At 36.6% G+C, this 24705-nt stretch overlaps 1 protein-coding gene across 1 annotated transcript; it reads right to left on the bottom strand.

The window, feature by feature from the left end:
- On the bottom strand, positions 1–24349 carry LOC137823626 (protein ANTHESIS POMOTING FACTOR 1). The gene is made up of 10 exons (XM_068628835.1): positions 24211–24349; positions 23706–23806; positions 21976–22085; positions 21806–21872; positions 21181–21280; positions 20625–20741; positions 20407–20544; positions 20225–20306; positions 17502–17551; positions 1–381 (listed from the first exon to the last, which is right to left on the bottom strand). Exons 1-10 carry the CDS (start codon positions 24283–24285, stop codon positions 196–198), a joined length of 1026 nt encoding a protein of 341 aa, XP_068484936.1. The 5' UTR covers positions 24286–24349; the 3' UTR covers positions 1–195.
- Between the last annotated feature and the right edge of the window lie 356 nt (positions 24350–24705).

Below are 24705 nucleotides of genomic sequence, written 5' to 3' on the forward strand. Positions count from 1 at the left end.
TAGTTAAAACATTAAATTAAATAAATTGCATTTAAGTGATGGAATTTACAATTGGCGACATCCTCAGGCATCACAAAATTTTCAAGAAATGTAACCATAGGATGTTTACGAAATTAACAAGGCCTTAGTTGATTTCTTGATACAACAGCAAAACAAAATTGTAGCAGGGTGGGAGGAGGGAAGAGAATATTCAGTTCAATTGAGAAGTGGTTGGGGTTGAGGTCCAGGTTCAGCGTCATTGCCACCATTATCAGTTTTCAGCTTTGAATCATTACTGGGTATCCAAAACGTGAGAACACTTGAAGCTGCAGCCAACATGGCTCTGCGAGGGGCCCACTTCAAGCACAAAGGCACGCCGATATGGCTGCTCCAGCATGCCACCTGCGTGGAACAAAACCAGATGCTCGTCATATTTTTCGCTATCAAATATAAAATATTGGCTTAAAGTGACTTTTTTATTTCTCAAAACTAAAAGAATTATCTACTCGCAATCCATGCCAAATAATGTTGTTTCGAAGTTTATTGAAGAAAGATAATTTACTTTTTTACACAATTTTAGGATGCAAAACAAGTGTAAGAATAGTTAAACTGCTTATGACCCAGGACTCTTATTGATCTTCTTTTATAAATAAATATGATTAGTTTAACTGCTTATGACCTTTGAACTCTTATTGATCTTTTTTTATAAATAAATGAGATCTTCCATATTACATATTTTCATTTTCTTAGTAAACTTTGGTTAGATCCCTTCATTATTGTATTTGTTTTTCTTTTTAACTTTATTAAAATATCGGTACAAATTGTAATCCCTGAATTTTAAGCTCAATTTTTTGTCTTCTTCTCTATGTTATATAACAAACAAATCAAAGTAATTCTTTAATTTCCAATTGGAGACAGACGGCCGAGTGGACTTCACGCTGATCTGATAGCATTGTTTCTTTTAATTAGAAGTATTACTTTTTTTGGTTAAATGTAGAGACTAAATTCATAAAACTCTATAGGATTAAAACTAAAATAAAATCGTCAAATTTTGGTGAAAATTCCTATTTAAACCTAAAATATATATTATATTGTTCTAGATCAAAGTCTCTCACCTACGGTTAGTACATTCAAGTGTGTTTTTGACATTCTGTAAAAACTTACTTATCTCCTTTAAGACAAAAGTCGACCCATATGCCAATGAGACGGAGGGCTCTGCATTCTGCATCCCATAAAATTCAACTGCACCTCATACTTGATAAGAACGAATTCCTCTTCCTTATATTTATATTTAACTTACTTCTCATTAGCAAAATTCTAGAAAATGTTTGTTATCCTGAAATTTTCGTGTTTTTTTCTTGCATTAGTAAAAGAATCCTTTCACAAAAATTCCAGGAATGGTTGCTTACGTAGCCTATCCCTTGGACCTTTTTAAAGAAGGTTCTGTTACTAACATGTTTACCTTCTTTCAACCTCGGGAAAGAGTAGGAGAAATGCATCCATCATACATCAAATATGGGAGTTCGCAACTCAGACTTATTTGATATTTGTTGTATTTGATTTGATGCACAACTTTTGTTGAAAAAAGTGACATTAGTTAATGTGTTGTACGTGCCGTTATTTGACAATTTCCAAAGTATGATGGGTGTGCATGAAGAACTACCACACTCATCCATATGTACGACCAATTGGTGATGCTTGCTTTGCGTAGACTGACTTTGGCAATCCAACAAAATTGGTCAAAATTTTAGGCTTCGTTGATCAATTCGTATGATAAAATGTCCTGCTAACAAATAATGCCTCCATTTCTTAACTGCTAAAAGAATCGTATCAACTCTCTTTCATGTATTGATTTTTGTTGTGGTCTAATTGAAAGCCCTTGACTCCAAAAGGCTAGAGGACATTCTTCTCGTAACAGGACTGCCCCGAACCTGTATCGGATGTCTTAGTTTCTAACGCAAACTGTTTGGTGAAATCTAGAAAATCCAATACAGATAACGTAATGATGGCAACTTTTAATCATTCAAAAGCTTCTTGTGCAACAGCATCCCAAAGAAAAGCGTTCTTTTTTAACAACATATCGAAGGATTCGGCAAGCTTACCAAAATCTTTCACAAAGCCCCTGGAATACCCTGGCCTAGGAATCCTTTCAACCCTTTTATGTTTTTTGTCACCGGCCATAACCACATAGCTCCTAGTTTCTGTGTTAACTGCTACACCCACAACCAAAATTATGAGATATTCCAAACTTGGCTACCCAAAAATACATTTCTTCCAATTTATTCTCGAATCATGTTGCAAAACATCCAACACTGATCTTCAATGTTGCAAATTGTTCCTTTTTGGTTGATGCTAAAAAGGAGTATATCATCAAAGAAAACCAACATTTTGATCAAGGCTCTATAATCAATGTAGAAACCATCTTCCATCTTTCTTTCGCACAAATATAATAGGACTATCATAAGGACTTACACTCGAACGAATGATGCCTGCTTCCAACATTTTCATCACTAATTTTTCAATCTCAATCTTTTGGTAATGGGGATATTTGTATGGTCTGTTGTTAGGTATTTAAGAACCTAACTTTAGAATAATAGCATGGACTTGTCTCCTATGTGGAGGAAGAGCATCCGGGGCCTCAAAAGCTTGGGTATTCCTCAATCACCGGGTGCACCAACTGAACAACTTTGGTCTAATCTTCCGTTAAAATCTATCTCCATTTCAGAATGTACCCTTCCTCCTCTTGGAGCATGCCACGAATGGCCTTTAAGGTAACCACCAATTTAATTAATTCCAATTCTTCCTTCAACCATTTCTTTTCCGCATTGATTTTGAATTGGAGAGTTAAAGTGTCAAAGTTGGCTTTAATCTAACCCAAACTAGCCAACCATTCTAAACCCAACAAAATATCCACTGCTGCCAACCCAAGCAAGAAGAAATTTTGCCGAATTGTCAGTTCATTCATCTTTAGTACTAATCCCTCCCACATGCCTACACATAGGGTTATGTTTATATAGGAAAAAGAAACATATGGGCTAAGCCCATTACATAAATATGAGATATCTAACAATATCTATAATATCTCATAATATCAAATAATATCTAATTATATCTAATAATATCTAATTATATCTAACACTCCCCCTCAAGCTGGTGCATATAGATCATATGTACCCAGCTTGTTACAAATGTAATCAATCCTAGGTCCTCGTAAGGGTTTAGTAAAAATATCTGCTAATTGATTATTTGAATTAACAAACTCAGTCTTGATATCTCCTGATATAATCTTTTCTCGAATGAAATGACAATCAATCTCAATATGTTTTGTCCTTTCATGAAAAACTGGATTTGAGCTAATATGAAGAGCAGCCTGATTATCACATATCAGTGTCATTTGAGTAACCTCTCCAAATTGCAATTCTTTAAGTAACTGTTTAAGCCAAATAAGCTCACAAGTAGCCGAGGCCATAGCTCTATATTCTGCTTCTGCACTAGATCTTGCCACAACACTTTGTTTCTTGCTCTTCCAAGAGATCAAGTTATCACCAATGGAGACACAATAACCAGAAGTTGACCTTCTATCAGATGGAGATCCTGCCCAATCAGCATCTGAATAACAAACGACTTTAGTATGGTTATTATGACCATATAACAAACCTTTTCCAGGAGAGCCTTTAATGTACTTCACTATACGAATGACTGCATTCCAATGATCTTCACATGGAGAATTAAGAAATTGACTCACCACACTGACTGCAAAGGAAATATCAGGACGAGTAACAGTGAGATAGTTCAATCTTCCAACTAATCTCCTGTACTTCTCAGGATCTGAAAGAGGCTCCCCCTGATTGGGTAGAAGCTTGACGTTGGGATCCATGGGAGTATCAACAGATTTCGAATTCATCAACCCAATTTCCTCCAAAATATCTAATGCGTATTTTCTTTGAGAGATAACAATACCAGTATTGGATTGTGCTACCTCAATCCCCAAGAAATATCTGAGTTTGCCAAGATCTTTGGTCTGAAAGTGTTGACAAAGGTGTTGTTTTACTTGTGAGATGCCATGGTGATCACTGCCTGTAAGAACAATGTCATCAACATATACTACAAGATAGATACACCCAGCACTCGAGTGACGATAAAAAACTGAATGATCGCCTTCACTGCGAGTCATACCAAATTGTTGAACAACATTGCTAAATTTTCCAAACCAAGCCCTAGGAGACTGCTTGAGGCCATATAAGGATTTGCGAAGACGACATACCAATCCAGAAGACTCCCCCTGAGCAACAAAACCGGGAGGTTGCTCCATATAAATTTCTTCCTGCAAATCCCCATTAAGAAAAGCATTTTTAACATCCAGTTGATAAAGAGGCCATTGTTGAAGAGCAGCCATAGCTATGAATAAGCGAACAGAGGCCATCTTTGCTACTGGAGAAAAAGTATCACCATAGTCTAAACCAAAAATTTGGGTATAACCCTTAGCCACAAGACGAGCTTTGAGACGATCAATAGTACCATCAGGACCAACTTTGATAGCAAAAATCCACCTGCAACCAACAACAGATTTCCTAGATGGTAAAGGAACAAGTTCCCAAGTTCCATTATTCTGAAGCGCATTCATTTCATCAAGCATGGCCTGACGCCAACCAGGATGGGCTAAGGCATCACCTACAGATTTTGGAATGGATACAGAAGAAATAGACGAAAGGCAGGTATAAAAGGGTTGAGATAGTCTATGGTAACTCAAAGCAGTATAATGTGGAGAGGGATTACGAGTAGAACGTATACCTTTACGGATAGCAATAGGAAGATCAGGTTCAACAGTCGGAGGTTCAACTATAGGAGCCGGAGGGGGATGAGGTGTTGGCACCAGAATAGAGTCTGCTGATGGACGATGAGACGGTTGACGACGACTATACACCTGAAGAGTTGGCGGCGGTGGTGAATTGTTAGGTGCACTAGGCACAACAAGAGGAATATTAACTTGATTAGATGAAGAAATTGAAGGAGAAGGACAAGACTTAAAGTAAAGGGAAGATTCACTGAAGGTGACATCTGCTGAAATAAAATAACGGTTTAAAGACGGTGAGAAACATTTATATCCTTTTTGTGATCTAGTGAACCCTAAAAAGACACATTTGTGTGACTTAGGAGATAATTTATCAAGACCAGGACTAAAATTATGAACAAAACATGTGGACCCAAAAACTTTGGGAGGTAAAGAGTGGAGAGGGTCATGTGGAAATAAAATAGAATGAGGAATTTTATTATCTAAAACTGAAGATGGCATGCGATTAATGAGATAACATGCACTAAGAACAGCATCACCCCAAAAACGCTGAGGAACATCACCATGGATTAAAATAGTACGAGTTGTTTCAACAAGATGTCTATTCTTGCGCTCAGCTACCCCATTTTGTTGAGGTGTATAAGCACATGAAGTTTGATGAAGAATACCATGAGAAGCCATAAAATTTTTAAAAGAATGAGAAAGATACTCACGTCCATTATCACTGCGCAAAATTCGGATGGAAATTCCAAATTGATTTTTAATTTCATTGTAAAATATTTGAAATATAGAAAACAACTCAGAACGGTTTTTCATTAAAAATACCCAAGTACATCTTGAATAATCATCAATAAAAGTAACAAAATACTGAAATCCTAAATTAGACTTAATACGACTTGGTCCCCAAATGTCAGAGTGAACTAAGGCAAAAGGAGATGAAGCACGTTGTGAGACACTACGAGGAAAAGAACTACGAATGTGTTTCCCTAACTGACACGACTCACACGATAAAGTAGACACATTAGACAAACTTGGAACAAGCTGTTGCATCTTGGCAAGACTAGGATGACCCAACCGAGCATGAATGAGAGATGGAGAATCCATAATTGCGCCAACATGTGCAGAGATTTGTAGTTGATAAAGTCCATGAGACTCACATCCGGTGCCAATCATCCGTCCCGAACTCCGGTCCTGTAAAGTAACAGAATCTTTGGTAAAAGAAATAACACAGTCAAGGGAACGAGTGAGACGACTAATGGATAATAAGTTAAATGGAGACCCAGGGACATAAAGAACATTATCAATAGATAAAGATGAAAAAAGATTAATAGTACCAACACCATGTGATGGTACCCTATATCCATTGGCCATGGTAACTGAAGGTAAATAACCCGTAGTAGATAGGGAAGAGAAAAAAGATTTATTACCAGTAATGTGATCAGTGGCACCTGAATCTAGAACCCAAGGGCCATGGGAAGTGGAGTGAGTGAGGCCAACAAAAGATGTACCTGAATGTGCAACAGAAGCCGTGGAACTAGGGTTCTGACGATCCTCATACCATTTAAGAAATTCATTGAAAATAGCAGGCTGGCTTGGGGTATCAATTGAAGTATGGTCCATGGTAGAAGGTTGCACAGGGGCAATTTGAGCAACCGCAACAGATCTAGGAGGACGACCATGTAAGGCATAACATCTGTCAATTTTGTGGCCAAGTTTGCCACAATGGTCACACTTGTGACGCCCTTTGCCCGGCTTGTGAGGGCGAGTACGATCATTATGCTGAGATACTAAAGCAGAAGAGTCATCAACATGAGACGTTATATCAGCGGTGTGTTTACCTGGCACGCGCAAAAGGGTAGAACAAGTGGAAGTAAAATTGGGCACAATAGGAGATCCCAAAATTTGATCACGAACGTGAGAATAATCATCAGGAAGACCATGTAAACCCAATAACATGAAGAACTTGGATCTTTGTTCTAGTTCTTGAGAAGGAGTAGAGGCAGGAGGTAATAACTCATTAAAATCATGAAGAAGAGCATGAAGTTTACCTAGATATTTTGCCATTGTACCATCAAGACGTTTGGGAGCAACAATTGTGAGAAGATTTTGACACACACCATATAGACGTTGAGTATCATTGGTGTATAATAATTTTGCTTGTTCCCAAACTTCTGAACATGTTTCATAGGTACGAAAAATTTGTTTTAAAGATGAGTGAATGGTCGATTTGATAACAATGCATAATTGAGCATCAATTTTCGACCAACGAACAACCTCATTTTCAGGAAGAGTAGGATGAGTAAGATGATCAACATAACCTTGACTCTTAAGCCATAATTTAATATCTGATGCCCAAGTGTCATAATTGGTTCCATCCAATTTGTCAATGGAAAGATGAACATTGACGTAATTAGTATAAATAGATGAATCCGACATAATGACTGAAGAAGAAGCCATAGTGGCAGCGGAAGCGGAAGAAGCCATAAAAGATAAGGACAAATCCAGTAACCGGTTAATTGGCGGGAGCAACAAAGATAAAGGCTCCGACAGCGATTCCGGCAGCGTCTCCGGCGAAGGTCCGGCGAAGTTCCGACGAAGGTCCGGCGAAGGTCCGGCGGAGGTCCGGCGAAGGTCCGGTGAGACAGTGGGGGTGGTGGCTGGAAAATTCCAGTGAATAGTGGATTCACCAATAAAAATTGAACCCTAAACCCTAAACTCTAACCTTATGCTCTGATACCATATTAAAGGAAAAGAAAGAATAGGGTAAATCCCTTGTGTATATTGAACACATAGGGTTATGTTTATATAGGAAAAAGAAACATATGGGCTAAGCCCATTACATAAATATGAGATATCTAACAATATCTATAATATCTCATAATATCAAATAATATCTAATTATATCTAATAATATCTAATTATATCTAACAAGTACTAATCCCTCCCACATGCCTACACACAATCTTGTGACCATCTCCCACTTCAACCGAATAAGGTTAAGTATCAATCATTGGAAGCTAAAGCATGGTTGCAATTGTAGAAATATGAAAATATAAGTTGACCCACAATGAATCAAAACCACCACCTCGCGTCCCAACAATTAACCCAACAACTTTAAAGATCTTCTAGTTACGAGTCCTGCTATACTATGTAAAGATAATTGAGTCTCATGTTGCTTCTCAAAATTAACTCCCCAATTTTGTGCTCTTCTTCATCCTCTTGCCTTTCTATTAACATCATGACGTTAAGTTGTCTATTCTTGTAGACATGTATTGTGCTATACTTTTCAACACAACGAAAACATTCCCCATCCTAATCTTTTCTTGAAGTTCGGACTATGTCAACCTTCTAGAGTTTCCTTTGTTGTGGCCCTTGATAATAGCTCTTACCTTATTACTCCCCTTGTTAGTAACATGTTGAGAGAAAGAATTAGTTAGATTAGAGCCAAATATCTGGGTGGTGCAGAGATAGTTGATACCATTGATCTTGGAGATATTGTTGTCCAATCTTTTGTTCCTCTATAGAATAGGAAAACTCCTACTACTTTTGGTGCCGCCTATAGTCCCATGATGCCTTTGCATTTGCAACAACTACACTCTTTCCTTCTATAGCATGGGCTTTATTCATCATCTTTGAGAGATTCTCAGTCTTGTATAGCTTCAATTCTGATTTGATCTCATCCCACAATCCATTGACAAAAATTCTTATCAAATACTACTCTAGCTTTCGAACTGGGTACCAAAATTAGTCACTCGCAAAATTAATCTCTTGCTTAAAAGCCAAAAGGGATTCAAAAGGGTCTCCCATCAAGATTAGTTGAAACCTTTGAATGAGTGCATTCTTCAAACCAAACCAAGACTGGTTTGGGTAGCACATTCCCACCCCTAAAACTAAGGCAGTGCATTGCCTTCCATTGCCACCATAATTGCTTTCATTTTCTCCCCTTCTTGTACCCCTATCAGGCAGAAATAATGTTCAAGTTTTCCTATCCACCCCATAGCATCCTCAAAGATTGGAATATCCAACTACCTCCATTTATCACAATTCTTATTCCCCGTGTACGCCCTCACTTGTTGACCCTTCTTACGCATCATCATTAGAGATCCTCTAGTTCATGGAAGTTTCTGCACTCATAGCTTTCCCATTCCCTTCTTTTACAAATCTTTCCACAATCTTCTCTAAATGAGCAATGGGAGAATAATGTTGCACAAATTGTGCTTCGAAATTTGCATCCATACGAGACAATCTTGCCTCCATTTTTTCTTCAAAGCCTTTAGGCAGCAGTAACCCAATGGCCAATGTTCTCCCCAAAGCTTCCATTCTTGATTCCATCATTCTTGTAGTCACCATGTATAACACCACAAAGCCCAGAACAAGCTTTACCAATTTATATAAACTATATCAAAAAACTCGTAGGATAAGAAACTCTAAAAGGGGGAAAAAGAACTAGTTGTATTACACTTACAATGCACAAAAAGTTTACACATACAACTTCGACACTTCAAGGGTCCAGAACCTCCTGCTAACTACACAATCTTTTTCTCCCTATCTTCCCCCAAAATCTTGCAAATACTTATATACACAACTTCCCAACATAACAGCTACAAAACCACTAACAAACTCTTTAGATACTTGAATTAAATCAAATAGTTGTACCTCTCTCCCTTATTTCTCCTTTCATAGACCTTATATCGCCTTTCATAGACCTTATTTCTCCTTTCATAGACCTTATTTCTCCTTTCATTTACATTTTTGTGAAACTATGATTAAGTACTTAAACAAAGTTCATGATCTTATATATGACTTTAACAAACTTTCTCTTGCTATCGATGAATATTCATCAATTCATGATGACATTTTGGGTTCTCTACTATACCCACATTAAACTTTTCTTACTATACCCACATTGAACTTTTGTTGGTTCGATTTATTATGTGTCAGACCAATTACCTACTGACATACCTTCAGACATCCCTCCTAATAATACCTCGACTTTGGTATTTAAACAGAATGACTGTAATAGATCTTGCAAGTGAAGCAAAGGTTGTCCCAAGTGTGATCATTGTTACAAGTTTGGTCACACAATTGACTAGTGTTATGTTAGGACACAAAATAAGGATAGGACTTGGAAGGTATATTATAGGAAAAATAAAAAATAAAGGGTGGTTAGTGCGGTTGGTTAGTAGTGGTTATTAGTAGTTAGTAGCAGTTAGAGCGGTTAGTGGTCTTTAAATAAAAGACCAACCGGTTTTGATGGAGGAGGGCCAAGCTCACCACACTATGAAAGCCAAGTTCCAAGTCTAGACCGTCTAGAACCATGTGGGAAGCGTCTAGACTCAAGAGGAGAGCGTCTAGCACAAGATAAGGGGCGGCTACAAGAGGAGCGTCTAGGAGGAAGCCTAGACCGTCTAGGACCTATCACTAGGTCCATGACCAAGCACCTTCACGCACAAATGGGTCAAGCCACGGATTGGAGGGAGAAGAACCTATACATGCTACATGGAGGCCCATTAGGGGTGGCTTAGTAGTTAGGGTAGTGTTAGAAAGCATAAACTTGTCTTATATGTGATTTACCCTAGATTTTGTGCACATTCTTGAACTTTGACTCACATGGCCGGTCATGTGCCCATGTGCTCCATGTGGAGTAATTTCCATTTCATTTAGGAAGCATTTCATCTTCTCTTAGCTTAGGATTTACGGCCTCCTTAGCCTATAAAAGGAGAAGCCCATCACTTGTATTTGCAAGATTAATGAGTAATGTTATCCTGCCCACATTGTGCCATACATTGCTTTTGCCTAGTTTCTAGGACCTAATCTTCATCTTCATCACCTACCATAGGGCTGGCCGAACCTCCCTTCTTCCATACACATCATGCACCTTCAAGATCACCATAGCTCCTAGGAGGATCTTGCACATCTCAATCCATAGCTTCCGCACCATTTTTCACAACATCCAAGAAGAGCTCCATGAGAATGCCATCAGGTTTAGTGAAGGGATTTGTGTTTGAATTCAGTTTGGTAGACAGGGAAAGTCCTGTGTAAAAGGAATAACAGTTTTACTTTATGGATGTTCTAAGTCTAAAGTGCAAAAATAATAATACAAAAATTATTTAGTAGATTTTGTGTTCTTGGTTTATCTTTGAGTGCCTTTTCCTTGGTTCGTAGCAAATTGCTCTGACCTGCCGGATAAAAAAAAAAAGGGAAGTGAGAATGGAACAGAGAACCGTGGCTTTAGAGAAAGTAACCAGCGAACAAGGGAGGTTAATGGCGGCGATGAAGACAAACATTAATGGCCTAAAGATAGACATTAGCAGGCTAAATGAGAGCATTCTTGACATAAAGGAATTGCTACGGAAATTCAAGAAGGGAGATAGAATGTCTGAAGGAGGGGAAAGCTCGGTGAACGGAGAAGAAAGAAGGGAAGACTGGTCCAGACACGGGAACAAATCAGATATGGAAGAGGAAGGGGAATTGAAACCCTGAACCAGGAGGGTGGAGTTACCTAGTTTTGAGGGTGCAAATCCTTCGGGATGGTTAGCCAGAGCCGAGAAGTTCTTCGAGGTACAAAGTGTCTCATCCCGAGAAAGTTGTAGTTGGCTTTCATCAGCATGGAGGGCAATGCCAATTCGTGGTTCACTTTTTGGAGATAGAACGCCAAGAACCATTCTTGGGAAGAATTCTCCATGGCATTGAACCAAAGGTTTGGCGGAAAAGAGAGGTGTTTCGTGTTTGAGAAGCTGGCCAAACTCAAACAAAATGGGAGAGTGGAGGAATACATTCAAGAATTTGAAGGGTTAGTGTCACAGGCACGGTCGATAGGGGAGGAGCAATTGTTGCGGTATTTCTTTGCGGGATTACAACCCAAGATTCGAAACCAGATCAGACCTCATGATCCAAAAGAGGTGATGAGAGAAATGGAGATTGCGCTTGATGTAGAAGAGGCTTTCAAGGAAGAAAAGGGGGGGCAACAATGGGTAGAGGAGTATGGCTTCATTTGGACATACGAGAATTACAGATCGTACTGAAGTGTATTGGGAAACAATGGGTCGATGACGTCTAGTATGGCTAGCAATGCGAGAAAGGAGACTGCTTCCTCCAGCAGAGAGTTTCAGCCAGGAGAAGGATCAAGGAACAAGGGTTCCAGGACACTCCCTTATCCAGAGTATGGGAGACAAAGGGAAGAAGGAAGAAGCTTCCACTGCAGAGGGGCGTAATCCAGGACATTGCTGTCCAGAGAAGAATTTGAGGGTAATTATTTGTGCAGAGGATGAGGGAGGCCCAAAAGAGGAGAATCAAGGGTTGCTGAAGAAGATGTAGGACAATGTAAAGGAGGAAGAAGATGGGAAGGAGTATTGACAAATGGAGTTATCCCTTTTTTCTGCTGGGGGATTAACACAACCTCATACCATGAAGTTACAAGGGACTGTGAAGGGTAGAGCCGCAATGGTGTTAATTGATAGTGGGGCTAGTCACAACTTATCTCTACAGCGTTGGTCAATCAATTAGGATTACATGTGGAACCCACACCTACGTAAAATGTGAGACTAGGGGATGGCCATAAAACGACAGCAAGTGGATGTTGTCCTGAGGTAGAGGCACATATAGGAGACTATATGGTCAAGGCGGCCTTCCTATTTGAATTAGGGGGGTGAAGGTGATATTAGGGGTGGTGTGGTTGGCAACTTTGGGGGAAGTGAAAGTAAATTGAAGGACGTTGACCATGGATTTTTGTATGGAAGGTAAAAAGGTGCATATCAGAGGAGACCATAGGTTGGATAGAACGTTAGAAACTCCGAAAGCACTCAAAAAAGAGAAGGAGATCGAGGCGGTGTCCCTTGTATGGGGGATGGAAAGTGCTGATCAATCAAACCCAAATCAGTCCTGGAGTCATCAGGAGCTCACTGGTTTCACGTTGTCACAGGCAACAGATTTGGAGGAGGTTTTGAAGGAGTATGAGGGGGGTTTTGAAGAACCCAAACAACTACCTCCCAACAGGGAAATTGACCATAAAATACCCATTAAAGCAGTGGTAGACCCCATGAATGTAAGACCGTACAGATACCCCCATCTAATGAAGACGGAAATAGAAAAACAGGTGGAAAATGTTGAAGATCGCGATAATCAGACCAAGTAATAGTCCCTACTCGAGTCTGGTGATCCTCATAAAGAAGAAGGATGGCAGTTGGAGATTTTGCGTTGACTACAGGGACCTTGAATAAGGCGACTATTCCGGATAAGTTTCCTATTCCGGTGATAGAAGAATTGTTAGACGAATTACATGGGGCACACTATTTTTCCAAGGTGGATCTTAGGGCGGGGTATCACCAGACCCGCATGCATGAAGCAGATATACATAAGACCGTTTTTTGTACCCACCATGGTCATTATGAAACACTTGTCATGCCTTTTGGACTAACTAACGCACCGACCAATTTTCAGTGCACCATGAATGGCATATTACAGTCGTATTTGAGGAAGTTTGTTTTGGTTTTCTTTGATGACATTTTGATTAACCGCCGAACCTGGGAGGAACACTTGTCACACTTGGAACAGGTTTTAAAGACTCTACAACACAACCAGTTCTACGCAAATCACAAGAAACGTGAGTTTGGCAAGCAGAAGGTGCAGTATTTGGGACATATCATTTTGGGACAAGGTGTTCAAATGGATCCTCAAAACTTCAGTCATCCTGCTGTGTCCAATACCCAAATCTTTGAAAGCTTTAAGAGGATTTTTGGGTCTCACGGGAAGTTCATTTATAACTATGGAAGAATGGCTAGACCCCTAACACAGTTGTTAAAAAAGGGAAACTTTGTGTGGACAACAGAAAGCACGAAAGTCGTGCAACAGTTGAAGTTGGCAATCACAACAGCCTTGGTGTTGAGGATGCCCGATTTCAACCAACCTTTCTGTATCGAGTGCGATGCATTGAGAACAAGCATAGGAGTGGTGCTATCTCAGAACAAACAGCCAATTGCTTTTTTCAGGCCTTTAAACTTCAATTACCAGACATAGCTCGAATACACCCAGTGTTCCATGTGTCTCAACTCAAGCTAGCGGTGGGGCCATACGAAATTCAACCCAGGTTGCCTAAAGAGTTACAAGGACCAGTGGGAAATTATTATCCAACAGAGATCTTGGATAGACCTGAATTATCCGTTAAAGGAGCATCCATTCCACAAATCTTAATAAAGTGGAATGAGGGGGATAGGGACACGGCAACATGGGAGGATGTGAAGACCATTCAGGAACAGTTTCCAGAATTTAACCTTGAGGACAAGGTTGCTTTGTCTGAGAGGAGTAATGTTAGGACACAAAATAAGGATAGGACTTGGAAGGTATATTATAGGAAAAATAAAAAATAAAGGGTGGTTAGTAGTGGTTATTAGTAGTTAGTGCGGTTGGTTAGTAGTGGTTATTAGTAGTTAGTAGCGGTTAGTGGTCTTTAAATAAAAGACCAACCGGTTTAGTGAAGGGATGTGTGTTTGAATTCAGTTTGGTAGACAGGGAAAGTCTTGTGTAAAAGGAATAACAATTCCTTTGTGGATGTTCTAAGTGTAAAGTGCAGAAATAATAATACAGAAATTATTCAGTAGATTGTGTTCTTGGTTTATCTTTGAGTGCCTTTTCCTTGGTTCATAATATGTTATGTGTTACACGGTCACCCCCTTGATTTGTTGTTGTTGCACACACACCTCTATCTATGTCCCTACTTCTAGTGACAACCCTTTTGATGTTTTTGGACCTTAGACTTTTTTTCACAACTGTCTCATATGGTATAAGGATTAGACCTCTAAATCCAGTAATTCAATTGCATACACAGACACTTCATTTGCTGGTCTCACTCAGCCACCTTCCTTAGTTTGAGTCCTTGACTTTGGTCACAAATAAAATCATCTGATAATAAATCTCTATTCTCCTCTTTCCTTTTTCAATTATTTACCTTTAGCCCTTTCGACTAATGGCTCCTAAGCCCCACCCCATGGTGTTGGTATTGTTGACCTTATGCCTTCTCTATCCATTGATAATGTAATTAATTTTTTGAGTCTTTATTTAATTTATTATTTTTTAGTTGTCTCACTCATTCCCTTTATTGTATACTATAGACTTTGCTTCCTTTGAAGACTAGAGTTTAGGTAGAATGATTGGACATCAAATGTGAATCTCATGGTCTCTATCAACTTAGGATTTCTGCTCATGCTTGCTCGGTGGAGAATTTCCTTCACTCATCCATGCTCAATTAGGTCATCCTAACCTTGCCAAGCTACAACTTCTTGTACAATGCCTGTCTAAGTTGTCCACCTTGTCATGTGAGTTGTGTCATTAGACAAAATAGTCGTAGAATTTTTTCCAAAAGCGTTCCCAATAGAGCTTTGTCTATTCTTAATTTAGTTCAGTCAGATATTTAAGGCTAGAGTTTGTGCCATTCGTTTAGGATTTCAATATTTTTTAGCATTCATTGATGATTATTCTCAATGTGTTTGGTTGTTCTTGATAAAAATTCATTTTGAGTTATTTTCTATCTGAATATTTTTATAAAGAAGTTGAAAATCAGTTGATATTTTGAGGTAGTGGTAACACTCATGAATACCTCTCCCATTCTTTCCAGACATGCCTAGCTTCTCATGGTGTTCTTAATCGAATTTCAGGTACAAATACCCCTCAATAAAATTAGGTAGCAAAACTCAATAAACTTTATTGAAACTACTCAAACTCTTTTACTTCGTGGTTGTGAACAATTCTAGGGTGATGTTTTAATGGCATATTATCTTATCAATCGCATGTCGTCTTCAATTCTCAACCAAATACCTCACTCTATTTTGTTTCTTGATCAATCTTCACCCTTTAACTCCTCATGTTTTCATATCCACATCTTTTCTTCACAATCCAAGTCTTGGCCTTGATAAACTATTGGCTAAGTCTAATAATGTGTCATAATAGCTTACCCTCAATCTAAAAAAGGATAGGTCAAATGATCGGTATTAAAAGTGAGTCTCATGATCTCTATCAACTTAGGACTTTTGCTTATGTTAGCTTAATGAAGGATTTCCCTTCTCTCATCCATACTCTATTAAATCATCCTAACTTTGCCAAGCTACAACATCTTGTACCATGTTTGTCTAAGTTGTCAACATTGTGTGAGTCATGTCAATTAGAAAAACATAGTTGTAGTTATTTTCCTAAGAGTATCTCCAGTAGAGCTTTGTCTTCTTTTACTCTAATCCACTCAATTATTTGGAGTTCAAGAAATTGTTAATTATTCCTGATGTACTAGGCTATTCTAATGAAAATCATGAGTTGTTTTCTATATTTCAATCTTTTTATAATAGTTAAAAACAAATTGGTATTTTGATACATACTTTCTATAGTGATAATGCTCACGAATACCTCTCCCATTCTTTTGAGACATTCATGGCTTCCAATGGTGTTCTTCATCAAACCTCATCAACAAAATGGGGTAACAAAGCACAAAAATATATACCTTACTAAAATAACCCTTTTACTTCGTGGTTGTGAACAATTTTGGGGTGTTGTTTTAATGACATGCTATGTTATCAATTGCATGTGATCTTCTCTTCTCAACAATCAAATACCTCACTTTATTTTGTTTCCTAATCAATCTCTAGCCCTTTAACTCCTTGTGTTTTCAGGTCCACCTGTTCTCATAAACTCTGTCTTGGTCTTGATAAATTGTTGTTGATAATGTATCTCCTTAGGCTATCCTTGATCTCTTTAGAGTTTAGCTAACATCAGCTTTCAGTCTTCTCCTTGCTTTGTATCAATTTCCTTCCCTTCTAAGACTTCACAAGCCTCCATTACAACCCTACTTGTCTTTGATCCCACATACACATGTGGAGTACACTAGATCCACCTGTCAGTCCGTTTATCATCGCAAGCAACATTCAACGCCTTCAAATGAGGACATTTATTGGCTCTTCACCTCCAATGCCCATACTTTCCACACTAGTGCCTCCAATGGCCTTGTATGCACATGTTCAAACTACCGTAATTTATTTGTCAGATTGTCCTTGATAGGTATCACACCAATATCACCTCAGATACAATGATTTGTCAGATTTTCCTTGATAGGTATCACACCAATATCACCTCAGATACAACGATTTGCTTTTTCCCTCCATATGAATATACTCATTCATGTGATTTTTACTGTTTTCACTCATCATCCCATTAAACACATACTTATTTCTCATTACAAAGTATACACATTCACAATTTTCAGTAAATAGAGTAAATGTTTCATGAACTAAGGAAGCTTTTGCACATTAAGTTTAAAGGGTTTTAGTTGCCCATTAATTAAGCAGTTTCTTTTACCAATTTGAAAATTCTGAGGGTGAATCGTACAGCAGCTAAGTTTAAGGGCTATTTTTTTCGTATATTTTACCAATTTTAAATTTATACATGTATGTTTATCACTTTCTAGAGTGAAGTCATATTCAATGGGCATACTTCAGTAATGCTCAAAACCGAACCGCAGACTTTTGGTATATCTATGCATCATGGACCTACAACACCATCAGTTCAACAACAGACAAAAGTAATGGGAGATATTTCACAACTTCAATTATTCCACTAATGCATCAATAAACATGTCTACATCTAGGAATTATAGATGAGGGTTCAGACATCTGTCAAATTCAAAGCGTCCTTTTAGAATTAAATAAAAAATTATGTATACCAGAATCATATTATAGTAGAAAATAGGGAATACCTCAGTTTTCATCTCAATACTCCAAGCATGCATGGTTCCACCTCCTGAGCCTTAGAAATCAAAATTAAGAAATATTAATGGTAGAACAAACGTAACTTAATGTAGATGCACAGTATCCATAATGTCATGAATCGACACTCATTGACTATAATTTCATTTAAAGAACCGTGTATGTGTTAGGTTCCCAAAAAGAAAAACATGGACTCACTCACAGGAATCAGTTAACAGAAAGAATACTCTGTTTGATTCCAGCACGGTTCAGCCTTCACAAAAGATTACAAAGGAATATAGCTCCTTTCACACAGGTTTGATCCTGTCAAACATTACACAACAATTCAGCTAACCCCACCCATAGGTGGTTGGTCTTTATTTAAAGACCCCCCTAACAAACTCACTAACCCCCTTATCCTTTATTTTTAAATTTGCTTCTATGATACACCCTCCATGTACTGTCCTTTTTTCTTGCCTAACAGTATGATATATTAAAAATCACATTTCTTATGGACTACTCTTGAGCTCAACAAATTCAACAAGAAACTATAAAAAGGAAATCACAATTGAAAATAAAATGGCATTTTTAACAAGTCCTACAGTTTGGCCAGTCATCCACCTAATTGAAATGACCACATTGTAAATTGCTCTTATCAATTGCATATAATCACTTGAAAATGAAAATATGAGAAAGAATGCTTAAGAGACTAAAGATCTCAAAAAACTACATACACAGGTGACAGATAAGAATTACAAAAAAAAAGTTAAATTATTCTAATAAGTCAATCTATTCAAATAAGTTAAAATTCTAACACTTCCCCTCAAGTTGGAGTGTATAGATTTGTTAGCTCATGTGTTTTGATTAGTGTAAACAAATATTAATTAATAATTTTAATTAAGAACAGAATCTATTTTATCGTCTGAACATGCATCATTCTTGTAGAATTACATTGTTTGTTGGGTCTTTCTATCCTTTTAAGTTTAAGAACAGACTTTGCATCTGCCTGCATTGCAACATGCTGCATCTTAAAAGCTTCAAAACTTGTCAGAAACATGATTTGTCAATGCATCTATCTCAATATTTAATATAAATAAACTTGATATATTTATTTGTCTATGTAGTGGGCACCACAAACAACATCAATCACATCAACACTTCAAAAATATCATAAAAGAAAGAGGAAAATACAAAAAGTGGGGGACCAAACCTTACCCACTAATCCCTAACCCTTAAAAGGGTAAATCAAATGTATCTCTTATAAATACAAAGGACATCAACAAGAATATTTGCACTCAAAGCTTGAAGGTTGAAAGCATCTCTCAAGTCTATACATCAAAAGGTGTGCTCTACAAAAAGAATAACGTATGAAAGCTCTAAAAAGCTTGTTGGGTCAATGCTACCTATTTTCTGCTACAGCAATGAAGTGACAAAAGCTGAAAAAAGGGAAGCAAGTGCCTGTGCAAGACTATTAAGCAGAGCATAGTCTATAAAAAAACGATGAAATAGAAAAAAAAAGAATTTAATGCTAATCTTCAAACTGAAGCAAAGCATTTTGTTAGAATAGGTATTAAATATAGGTAGTTGATAGTTATATAATATTAGAAATCTACTATTTGTTGTACCTATGAGCTGTTTACTTATTAACATTAATTACTTAAATATTCTTAAAGTAAAGACATAGGACATAGGACCCTCAACATTGTGGAACAAGAAGTCTTAAGAGATATCTTGGCACATGCCGTACAGACGCTATGCGTCAATGGTATAAAGGGCACAAGCCTCACTCCAAACTAATGCACATTCTTATAGGGTGGAAAATAGGTTTGAGTGAGGTGTCAATAATGGATTTAATAACACTAGAGAGTTGAGCATCAATCTTTTTCCATTGTTCAGGGTGTTTAGTAGGAACGAATTCAGCAATGGTGATGAGATGAGATTTGTTGCCCAACCCACTTAACCATAACACAATTTTCGAAGCCCAAGCGGAATGGTTAGACCTGTCTATCTTCTCAATACTAACATGATGGTTAAAAAATATGGGATAAATCAAGAGGAAAAAAATAAAGAAAAAGGTTGTCGCTGGAACTTCGTCGGAAAACTTGTCGAAGGTAGTGCCGAAATAGTTAAAGTGGACAAAAGAGAAAGGTTTGCAAAAAAGATCCCCTAGAGAGTGGATCTACCAGGACAACACGGTTTTGAGAAAAGCTTTAATACATTGTTAAACTCGAGAGAAGAGAGAAAAACTGAGCTAAAACCACGTGTTTCTGTGAGAGCGGGAGTGCTTTATTTATATTGAGAAAAATGAATCAATACAATAGATAAAGGAGATTTGATATCCTCTAAATACCAAATATATGATACAGGAACAAATAAAAGTGTTCTAATTTAATAGTACATATATAATTTAGATATTCCTAGATATAAAGGATCAGCCCCTTATCTCTGTAATTATAACAATATTCCTGATTATATAGGATCAAGCCCTTATGTCTATAATTAAAACATGTACAATGCCTAGACCTGATGCTCCATTTATAATTATAATTACATCAACTACAAATATCGTTAGTTCAACCAAAACCTAGAAACACTAAACTAATAACCCTATTTTCACAAAAAATAATAGTAGGAATTAACAAAAACATGGTTTTGTGCATACCAGCTGGAAATGAGATGCAGTGAAAAAAGAAACTTTTACAAAGCTAAATTATGAATAGATGAAATGTAATACCTGCCACCACATACTTCCCATCTGGAGTAAATGTAGCCTCTATAGTAGTACCAGGAGAGGCTTCCAAACTAAACCCACAGCGCTGCAAGTTAGAAAACTATGAACTTCCACATATTTTGAACAAACACACCATTGCATGAGGAAAATGTAATGCAAGAGATTCAATTATCAAAGAAGTTAACCTTTTCTCCTCCATATGCATCAAGAATATAAATATTGTTATTAGTAGTAGTCAGAAGCATTGATTTGCCATCATTACTGAATTTGATATCACAAACTTCAGCTGTGTCACCACCAACTAGAAAGGTGTCAAATGGACCCTACACCAATATGGGGCAATGTCAAAGTTGTGAAGTTAAGAAGCATGGCAAAATCTAGAGGAAGGTCACAAATACAAAACCTTGTCATAAGATCGAGAATCGAACAATTTAATAGCCCCCCCTTCCATTGCTACAGCAAAGACCAGACCTTGTTGGTCATATGCAACAGCAGGTCTACCACGTAGACGTAAGATGCCCTGAAAACTATAACAGTGAGCATAAATCGTAATTATCCCCTACAATTTTTCCATGGTGCACTGTGAAATTATTAACATTTTTAAGCCCAAACATGGGTTTAAATCGTAGGTGCACTCATGGTTGCATTATGGTTGTTGCATGTCAACTTCAGTCAATGCAATTGCAGTGGTTGCCACAGCCAAAAATGTTAAAACTGCATATGATGCAGTCCACAGCTAAAAACATGAGTTCAACAATTAACAAAATATTACAATGTTAAGTACTGAAAAGAAGCATACGTCAAAAAAGTAGCCTGTTTTCTACATATTTTACTTGGTAATCTTGTACTATATAGGTTATTCACCAATATAACTAAGAATAGACATTATTTTAATTGACATTCGAAACTCAAATCAATACTTTAAATATCTCCCTCCCCCAAAAACGAAAACTACCAACCTGGCAAGCGTTTACTCGTAGATCCCATATCCTGACACTGTGGTCTAGAGAACCAGACATGAAGCTATCATTGATTGGAGACATGCAGAGAGAAACAACCCTAAAGAAAGTCATAGAAAAGAAATCAGCAGTAAGGTCATGTATAACGAAGGTATTAACATACTCAGAGTCATTGACAAATTGCTACTCTGATTGAACATGAAAATACTATAACTATTGTCCAATCGGGTTCAAAAAAGGGTGAGGCAAAGGAAGCTTACTTTACATGCGACAATGAAACTTACAGCACAAGATAAACATGTAAAAAGTTTTAAGAAATCAAAAAATAAAATAAAATAACCATCCACCAAAAATTGAAAATAAGACCTTTTATTATGTATGATAAAGAAAATCAAAATCTTGGCGGCCAAATATAATTTCAAGCATGTGCTTATACAATTAATTATAAACAATGATCTTAGTCCTTCCTTACTAACAAAGGCCAAATATGTCCCAAAACAAAAAGAAAATGATACAACAATAAGAATCAAGAATTGTTTTCTGCCTAAAGCGTAGCAATTATAAAAGGGAAGCCCTTTTTCCTTTTGCAAGGTAAAAAAATCATTTATCTACATTCAAACCTAACCTCTGTTTGTGCCCTTTGAAGTATCTTATGCATCGGTTATCATACATTGATAAATACCGCAATGATTCTGGCACAAAAGGAATAAGAAGTCAATAACTGCAATCATATGTGGTAGTAGATGCTGATGAGCTATAACTTGTCAACTAAAATGGTTATATAGAGAAGCCCACCTCCGGTAGACTCCAAATTGTACTTTGAAGAGCAAATAACAGAGCTTGGATGATGAGTAAAACATATCCGATCGGTACCATGTTTCTTATGAGAAGTGGTCTTCAACAACCTGGAATTCATGGTAAAATTGCATAGAAAAATTATTCATGTATGAAGCAGTAAGTAAATCATATAAACTGAATCATTTATTGAACAAACCATTTCACAAGGAAACAAAGGAAAACTTAATTGGTATAATTAACTGTGGGCAAAACTTTATTGTATTAACAAATTAAGCTTATGCAATAAAGCAAATATCTTTTCTGGACAAAACGAAACAAACTTAAGAACTAAAATGGCTGCTTAGTGTTTGCTTCTTTCCTTCGGTATTCTTAATCTCAAAGGACTTATCATCATAATAAGCTACAAGCCAAAATACATGTCCTACCACAGACACGGATACGACACGGATATGGACACGGAGATATGTACAGTCTCTAAAATGTAGGACACGAGGACACGGATCTATATATTATATAATTATGAAATATATAAATTGACAATAAAGATTTATGTTCATAAGTATGTTTCAAATTTTTTTATAGCAGAAACATGTTTCTCATGGCTGATTCAAAAGGATTTGTTTCTTATTTTTGTAATCATAATAAAAACTTATATAATAAGTTTGAGTTTTTAGAAAATTAATGTATTTCTTCTTTTTAAAATTGTGTTAGAATCGTGTTAGAATGGTCAAAAATCTAACAAATATTTTTTGAATTTGACACTTCACCGACATGGACACACCATTTAAGAGGCGTGTCCGAGCCTCATCTTCTCGCACCAATGTATCTGCATTATTAGATTTAAATAATACAATTTCGAGAAAATATATAATGTTATAAGAATAGTTTAAGAAAACGTATGTGGTAGGTATATTTTTCAATGGATGAGTCATGCTACCTTTAAGTCAAGAGGTTACGAAGTTGAGCAATTACATATTTTATTAAATAAGAAAAATTATTTTTAAATGTTAAAGAATAAAATTGTGAAATTAAAAATGAAACCAAATGTAATTATAAAAAGGTGTATCCTCTTTATATAAAAGTATAGATGAGGCCGTTAGTCAGAAGACAAGTTTGAAAGTCTAAAGTGTCGGATAATATAATCATAACAGCCAAGATACTAACACTTGTTGAAAAAACACAGAAGTTAATAAGAATGACTAGAAAGATACAAAAATTATCAAATAGTAACTGAACAGAAAAGCAATTGTTTGTAATAACTATTTGGATCATTTCTAGTGCACACATTTGCAATACCACTGGAGCCATTTGCTGACTTTATCATAGATTCTCAACAACAAATTAAAATCACCCACCATTAAGTAAAAGAAAACAGCTAGGAAGCAGTGACACCTCATAGAATAGCATGTCAACATGTTAGACACTTTTGGAACAGAAAAACAAACCTTCGACACATGAGTAAAACCTCTGAACCGTGTCGCAATTACAAAAAAAATTAGGATCAAACACATTTTGGACATGAGTAAAACGAGGGAACCAACACCATTTATTGGCTAAACACTTCCTAGACACTACTGACACACAAAGGTAAAAAGAAATAAAATATCAACTTATCTTAATAACAAGGCTCATAATGTTTTTTTGGTGAGTTTCATTTCCAATGACTAAACCAGTTTTTTGAACTATTAAGACTAAGATTTGCTTCTTTCTCATAAAAGTAAACTCACTTAGCATTAGCGATGTCATAAAGTCGCACTGAGTCATCCTCACTTGCAGTGACAAGTAAATCATCCTTTCGATGGAAATCAATGGAATGTATCTTTCCACCCTGCAAATACAAAGATAATTAAACCCTACAGAAAAGGCATAGTCGTGATGAAGCCACCATTTCCTCACCAAAAACAACAAGAATATAAGAAACCAATGAATTGTTCCTCAAAGATATTTGACTCGTTGATATTCCAAATCAGTCACGCTTTAAATCAAATAAAAATAACATAATATATTAATTTATAAAGTAAAAGCTTAATAATCTCAGTAATTTAATCCAAGCTAACAACGGCAATAAGTTCAGATAAAAGCGTAACGCTAGACATATGAACAGAAGGTTCCGTAATAGATTAATGGACCCTAACAGGATTGTTTTTCCTTGCAACGAGAAACGCCTAAATGTGACTGAGGGCACTAAAATGGAAGTGAAAAGAATGAAATTAAAGGGAATAGAAGAGTTACGAATTCAGAGAAGACGGCTCCTATGGACATGCTCCGAACCAAATCATCGTCAAGCTCCGTAAGAGACGACGTCATCTTCGCCGAGCAAAGTATCAACAGAGTGCAAGGGAAGTAAGAGAGCAGAACAATCCGTCGTCTCTTTTTCACAGTTCTTTAAATAATTAAATAATTTCTTTTTTTAAATTATAATTATATAAATTTTTTTAAATATCATATTTACAAGATTACATATATTCTAAATTATATTATTTTTTATTTTTAGTTAATTACTCATAAAAAAAATAAAATTATATATATTTTCGCTAGTGTTTTATAACGACTCTCATTATTTAATAAATTTATTTTATTTTTTATTTAATTAAATGCATAACTATAGCTTTTATATAATAGCAAGTACATAATTTTTTAATTAAAATTAATCATTTCATTTTATATTATTTTATATAAATATATTTATTTTTGATATTTTTTTAAATTATAAAAAAAATGGTGTAG

This window comes from Phaseolus vulgaris, chromosome 8 (genome assembly GCF_000499845.2).
Source record: "Phaseolus vulgaris cultivar G19833 chromosome 8, P. vulgaris v2.0, whole genome shotgun sequence".
NCBI lineage: Eukaryota > Viridiplantae > Streptophyta > Magnoliopsida > Fabales > Fabaceae > Phaseolus > Phaseolus vulgaris.

Coding starts and splice junctions, on each gene's coding strand:
- LOC137823626 (XM_068628835.1), bottom strand. CDS start 24,285: ATGACGTCGTCTCTTACGGAGCTTGACGATGATTTGGTTCGGAGCATG. Junction 23,807..24,210: donor GAGCCGTCTTCTCTGAATTC/GTAACTCTTCTA, acceptor TTGTATTTGCAG/GGTGGAAAGATACATTCCAT. Junction 20,545..20,624: donor ATTCTCGATCTTATGACAAG/GTTTTGTATTTG, acceptor ATATTGGTGTAG/GGTCCATTTGACACCTTTCT.